Source organism: Girardinichthys multiradiatus, chromosome 13, assembly GCF_021462225.1.
Source record: "Girardinichthys multiradiatus isolate DD_20200921_A chromosome 13, DD_fGirMul_XY1, whole genome shotgun sequence".
Lineage (NCBI taxonomy): Eukaryota > Metazoa > Chordata > Actinopteri > Cyprinodontiformes > Goodeidae > Girardinichthys > Girardinichthys multiradiatus.
Window position 1 is genome coordinate 135,462 of NC_061806.1, and position 6,768 is coordinate 142,229.

At 40.7% G+C, this 6,768-nt stretch overlaps 1 protein-coding gene across 1 annotated transcript; it reads right to left on the minus strand.

Annotated features, from left to right (window-relative positions):
- Nucleotides 1–213: 213 nt before the first annotated feature.
- On the minus strand, nucleotides 214–3,513 carry edn2 (endothelin 2). Its single transcript, XM_047384235.1, has 5 exons — nucleotides 3,320–3,513; nucleotides 2,741–2,891; nucleotides 2,489–2,602; nucleotides 1,734–1,817; nucleotides 214–1,639 (listed from the first exon to the last, which is right to left on the minus strand). The coding sequence occupies exons 1-5, from the start codon at nucleotides 3,480–3,482 to the stop codon at nucleotides 1,546–1,548; spliced, it is 606 nt and encodes a 201-aa protein (XP_047240191.1). The 5' UTR covers nucleotides 3,483–3,513; the 3' UTR covers nucleotides 214–1,545.
- Between the last annotated feature and the right edge of the window lie 3,255 nt (nucleotides 3,514–6,768).

The following is a 6,768-nucleotide window of genomic DNA, read 5'->3' on the forward strand; positions in this document are numbered from 1 at the left end:
AAACTGTGTGTTTGTAAAACTAAAGGGTGAGTAGAAAACTCTTCATCCATTATCTGTGACTGATAATCAGCTCTAACATGCCTCAAATGTTTGTTTCTTATCATTCAGCAATATGACAAAAAGCATTGGCACCAAGCTCTTGAACTATTTATAGAGCTTCCTGGAATATAAAAGAAATGTATGAAAGTCCAAACAATAACTTCTAAGTTCAAATAAAAGTGTTTGTCCATTTTATTACGTCAGAGATGTAGTTAATGATACATGTTATTCAACAGTGAAATCAAGAAGTTCAATACTTTCAACATTTAATTTTGTCCTCATACAAAATATCAGACATCAGTTATAGAAATATAAATACATTTCTTAATAAGTTAGGCAATAAATAAATTCTTGTATTTACAATTACTGCTTTCATATTAACTTAAAAAACTTGTAAACAGAAGATGATATTCAGCACTGAGATGTTTTCTTTTACAGTGATGAAAGGTAATGTCTTCACATTAAGTCACCGACTGTTGGCCTCTGTCACACAGCCTATGGTGTTCAGTGTTGTCAAATGCAGACTGACCATTAATGGCTTATGAATTACATAACATGAGTCAGGAGTCAGAGTTTCCCTCTGATAAATTACAATGGAATCAGATACACATTTGTCAAGGGGGTGGTGGTAACATCATTGAAACCTTCTAGCTTATCTTTAAATAAAAACAAACACTTGAACCATCACAATAGACCCACTGTATTACTGTTGATCAGCAAACAGGAGGCACACTGTGTGTGAGTGGAAAGGCTAAAAGTGAACCTTGAATAAGCTAATTGATTATTACGTAAATCCCAGAGAGATGACATTCATTCCACCATGGCCATGCGGGCCGGGTGTAACTTAGCTGCCATTTTCAAGTACTGCCTGATCATTCAAAAGCTATTTGGACGTTTGCCTTAAACATTAAGCAGGACAGCAGATTCCAACTCTGATACAGAGGAATGGTAAAACAAAGGTCAGCAAGGACATTTGAAATAATGCAGATCAAATATGTAGAGTCCAGGTGACTCTAGGATATAAATGACACAATTCTCTATGTAGATAATTTTCAAGGTGACTATCTCAAAAGGTCACGCAGGTGTTTCGTCTTTTTGGCCGAAATTTCTAGGCCCTGTTGGTAGTTTTGACCTTTCTTGAATATTTAACCCTTCAGTGATATAGACATTTTTTATATCTCTGATTGATAGATACCATTTTTACAAATAAACTGCAATTTGGTCCGTTATAGTTCAAAGGAAATAAAAAGAAATGACATCTTCATATATGCGTATTCCTCCATTTAGGATTCCTCTTTCAGACCTTAGGAACCTCCCAAAGTTTGAGTCGGCTGTTCAAATATTTCTTCCTTTTCCTCTTTTTGCTTTCATGTTTCCACTTCTGCTTCCACAGAACTGTTAGTCCTTTTAAACTTCATTGCTGAAGGCGAAAGGAGTTAGAGGAGTCTCTCCAATCCGTGGAGGTAGGATCCATTAAGTCAGAACATCCTTTTTCTCCTTAATCCTCTATCTTCTTCTTTTAACTTTTTTGGCTCCAGAAGAGTTCATGTTTGATGACTGAATGCCTTTTGCGATTGCCATGTTGGACTGGACCACAGATCTAAGATATATAAAAAGAATCCAGGTCAGAGATGCTTGTTGTTTATCAGGAATAACCATAAAGCCACACCAAAGACGGGAACTTTGTGATTTACCTTAAAGATGACAGCAATTCATGAATGCTTGTGCCAGTAACGTTTTGCAATGAGTCCAAGACATTAGTTCTGCTGTCTTCTGAGCTGTGGAGACATACCATGAGATTAATAAAATGAGGGCTGATACTTTCCATTGATTGCATGTTGATGAGACAAACATTTCTTTAAAAAAAGCTCAAATTATTGTATTTTTACCACTTTACCTTACATTTTTAGAAAATGAGATTTACAAACTGATCCTAGTTTGGATGCAATTGTTCAGGACCAACTAGGAGTAAATATTTTTAGATGCCTTATGGGTAAAAAGCAGGACGTGCCTTACAAAACATCTTCAAGGATAACATCAAAAGATGATGATTAATCCTTAGTGGTACTTTCAGACCCCAATAAGCCAAAGACGCAACAAGCATTCCTTAGAGCCACAACAGAAATGTAAACTTTCTTAAAATAGCTGTGCTGCTAATAAACCATTGTCACTTCTATCAAACCCTTCCAAAAAATGCAGGCTTCATTATTTGCACTGCCCTCATGCAGCAGTGCCACTATCACAGATCCGATCATTGTGTCTTCTCTCTGACTCAGTGTCTGTATCGACATGCTTCTTGGATGTATCATTTAAAACCAAGAAAGAAGTAGAAGCTGCTCTGATACTATCTTGCAAATCCATAATGAGGGGAAAGACTGATTTTGCTGCAGGGCAGGTAGGTAGCTAGGTGGAGGAATAAAATAAAAAATTTTAAAAAAGCATCACTCACCTTTTACGGCAAAAGCCACGGCAGTTTTTATCAGCAGGATCGTGGCATTCGCATCGGTTGGTTGACCGACGACTGCGAGATGCGGAACTTCCCAGACCATAAGGTAGGAGCTTGCTGTCAAGGACAAATGAAACGTTTTAGATTGCGATAGCTTACTAGAGTGCCTCTGGCACTGGAATTGGAGATTCAATTTTTACACAACCACCAACCAGTAACATCTCTCCATTTGGCTGACGTCTTGTGGAACCTCACCTTGGTGTGTTGACCCAGATAATGTCCAGGTGACAGAAGTAGATGCACTCTTTATCTTCCCAGTTGTTACAGGAACAGCGCTTGGTCCTGGTGCGGTGTGGATGCAGCGCTTGGACTGGCACTTGCTGGTCTGATAAAGGCAATCCATAGCCTAACAGGACACAAGGGATCCAGATATTAGAAAGTGTGCACTAAGCCTTTGTTGTGAGACTGTACGGTTAGAAATAATCAATTGCATATATACTTACAAATGGACATATATCTGGGGATCAGACACCTATTGGTTCCTAAATGTTATAAGTTATTTAACTTATTCCAATTCAGACAACACACTATCTTAACCAGAAGTGCCCAGGTCATTAACCCTGTGCTTATATTGTGTTTAATCTCTAATAAAAGGTGTGTTTCTTATCAGAACTGAAAGTTCCCTGGAAGCCTGCACTATCCGTTTCTATTTACATACTGTGTTTACTAGTCAAAGTCTGCAAAATAGAATAAAAGTAAAATATCCTTACTCAAAGTCTAAAAATCTTTAATAAATGTTCAACTTTCAAATTTTATTCACAAAAAACAACTTACCATCTTGTAGAGACATGCAGATAATGCATAAACAGAGCATTTTGCACATCAAAGAATCCATCATTGTTCTTTGTGTTGTTAGATGAAGTTTTGATGAGCTAAGGTCGACAGATGGGTCTTGTGTCTCAAGGCTGGAGAGCAGCAACAGGTGCTTTGTGTTCATGCCTCAGCCAGGAGCTTCTACTTATATCCCGACAGCTCCTCCTACATCTGTGGAACTTGGCTGTTGTTGCACAAGATGCCGAGACTCCACCTGCCACCCCCTCCGTCACACCATCCTCAGCACGGTGACACACAACATTCCAGTCACCGAAGCAAAACCGCTGTCTCCTCCTGGAATATTATCCAGACACTGATTTGGAAATTCAAACAAGGCCAAAAAGAATTTTTGCTGAACAGTGAGGGTGGAAATGTTTCTAAATAGCTCTTAAATAATCATGTCTCCAGAGATGTCATATTATTTTCTTCTGCCATTTCATTTCATCTCTAGTTATACTCTTATTGGCCATAAATGTGCTAGGGTCAGATTTAGGGTTATAATTATTGTCAGGCAAAGGTTAAAGCTGAATGAGAGATCAAAATATTTACCTTTTTGACAAATACAATGATTTGTTAAAATAATCAGGACTAAACAGCAGCTGAGAAGGGTTGTGTCAGGCTGTGGGATGCCTTATTTGTTTTTCCCTCATTCCGCAGTCTACAGACATGCGGATGGAATCGGAGCAACAGAGGAAGAGATGACCCGCAACAGAGGCAATGCATGTGCCTTGCTTCTGATACGAGGATGAAAAGAAGGGCTGTCAGCACCCCCCGCAGGAAGGTGAGGTCATAGCAGTGTCGCCTCAAACAAACAGTCCCTGCTGCATGCAACACAATTTGACCTTCCTAGAGAGATACGCAGCAGACTGCCAAATCAGTTTTCTGCAACCCACACACACTACCAAGCACATTCTACAGTAAAACACAAACAGCCCTCTCCCCTCCCCAGACACCAGATACTGTATCAATGACCTGGGTGCCCACACAGTTTGAGCAGTGAAAGTATGTCATTCAAACATGTGTGGTATTCTTTTCCATTGTCAGGTGTAGAATGTTATGTGTTCTTTAGATCCACAGGCATTTACCAGCAAAACTGATACAAAGCATCTGATAATAGAATACCAGGGGGAGAAATTAAAGGATTTCAGTCAAATAGTAGTAAAAATATTAACACAACAAAGTCTGGCTGTTTTTCATTTGATTTTTGTTTTTTTGTTTTTTGGAAACTCTTCTTCCAGCTGTTCCATTTAAAGAGGACATATCATGCAAAATCCACTTTCGTCCTCTGTTTCATCCGGGATCGGGTCGCAGGGGCAGCAGACTCAGCAGAGACGCCCAGACGTCCCTCTCCCCAGACACCTCCTCCAGCTCCTTCAGGGGGAGCCCAAGGCGTTCCCAGGCCAGCCAAGAGACATAGTCCCTCCAGCGTGTCCTGGGCCGTCCCTTGGGCCTCCTCCCGGTGGGACGTGCCTGGAACACCTCCCGAGGAAGGCGTCCAGGAGACATCCGGTATAGATACCCGAGCCACTTCAACTGGCTCCTCTCGATGTGGAGGAGCAGCGGCTCTACTCCGAGACCCTCCCAGATGGCCGAGCTCCTCACCCTATCTCTAAGGGAGTGCCCGGCCACCCTACGGAGGAAGCTCATTTCAGCTGCTTGTATCCAGGATCTCGTTCTTTCGGTCATGACCCAAAGTTCATGGCCATAGGTGAGGATAGGAACGTAGACTGACCGGTAAATCGAGAGCTTCACTTTTCAGCTCAGCTCTCTATTCACCACAACGGACCGGCAGAACGTCCCCATTACTGTGGCAGCTGCACTGATCCGTCTGTCGATCTCCCGCTCCATTCTCCCCTCACTGGTGAACAAGACCCCAAGATACTTGAACTCCTCCACTTGAGCCCTTAAATACATTTTGTTATTTACTTGGAGTCTGTAGGAGTGCAGAAAAGTTTATTTAGTCTCTCCAGGTGCTGTGTAGATATCTTTATATTCTGTTTGGGTCATATTTTTTCAATCCATGGGGTGTGAAGTACCTCAAAAGCATTTAAAGAGATGGCACCGAAGCGAGCTGATCTTAGATGCACCTCAGAACAGGGATGGAAGAGGGGCCAGTGGAGCTACAATAACAAGGAGTTCATGCTAAAGCATTGCATTTCCACTTTATATAGACCACAACTGAATGATTTAAGTGCGAAAAAGATGGATTTAAAAGCAGGATATGTCCACATTAAGGGTTGCCATATCAGATCATCTTCCTCAATCTCACTCTATGTCTAGCATCCTACTCTGTTACAACAGCACTTATTTAAAGACTTGTTTATAGTTTCCAGGCTTCCTTCCACCTGCACTCTACCCACTGCTCATCACACTGTCATCTGCAAACATCATGACCTCATCTGTCTACATGTCTATCACCTTTGCACACAAGAAGAGACTCAGGGCTGATCCCTGATGTGGTCTCATTTCCACTTTAACCAATCTGTCATTTCTACCACACAACTCACCCCTGTTTTCCTTTCCATGTACATATTCTGCACCACATTCATGCGCTTCATACAGTTGTTCTCCTAAAAACGTATACACTTTTTCTAGTTCCACAAGGACAGGGCACAGTGTCCATCTCTATACTTCTGTATCAACACTCTTAAAGGAAGTTTAAAACCATATGGCTGCAGATGAAAGCTGAACTGAAAATCTAATGGTATTCTACTTGTTGTCTCTTGTTTACCAAAGGGGACTCCCTGAACCCCCGGAACTTTGTCACATTTAACTACATTACAATCAAAAACTTGAATGTATTTTATTAGAACTTTATGTGGCGGACCAACACAATGTTGTGCATAATTGTGACATGAAAGAAAAATGGTAAATTGTTAACAAATTTTTACAAACTAAAATCTGACAAATTTGCCAATTCTTTGCAAAATAGCTCAGACTCTATTGGATGGAGAGCATCTGTAACATTAACTTTCAAACCACAGCTTTGACTTTGACTGGGCCATTCGAACACATGGATGGATGTGTTGATCTAAACTATCCCATTGTCTCTCTCGCTGTACGTTTAGGGTAGTTTTCTTAGTGGAAGATGAACATCTGCAATTGTCTTCCCCTGTTAGATGCTGCAAAATACTTTTGTCCACCTTTGTCCTTTATTTATCTCCATTCATCTTCTCATCAGCTCTAAGCAGCCACCTTGCCTCTTCTGTCTAAAAGCATTCCCACCACATGATGCTGCCACCACCAGCATGTATCACCATGGAGACAATACGTTCATGATACTATCTTGTTAGTTTTCCTACACATATTCTCCAATGTTTGATTTTGGTTTCATCTGACTAGAGCACTTTTTTTTCCACATGGTTCCTGTGTTAAGACAGGACCAAATGCTTTCTTTCATCAAAGGCATT

Bases quoted from the DNA above. Each gene is read 5' to 3' on its own strand.
- edn2 (XM_047384235.1), bottom strand. From the start codon at position 3,482: ATGAACACAAAGCACCTGTTGCTGCTCTCCAGCCTTGAGACACAAGAC. The intron at 2,603-2,740 runs GTGAGGTTCCAC...TGTCCTTGACAG, and splicing joins ATCTGGGTCAACACACCAAG to CAAGCTCCTACCTTATGGTC. The intron at 1,640-1,733 runs GTAAATCACAAA...TATATATCTTAG, and splicing joins GAATTGCTGTCATCTTTAAG to ATCTGTGGTCCAGTCCAACA.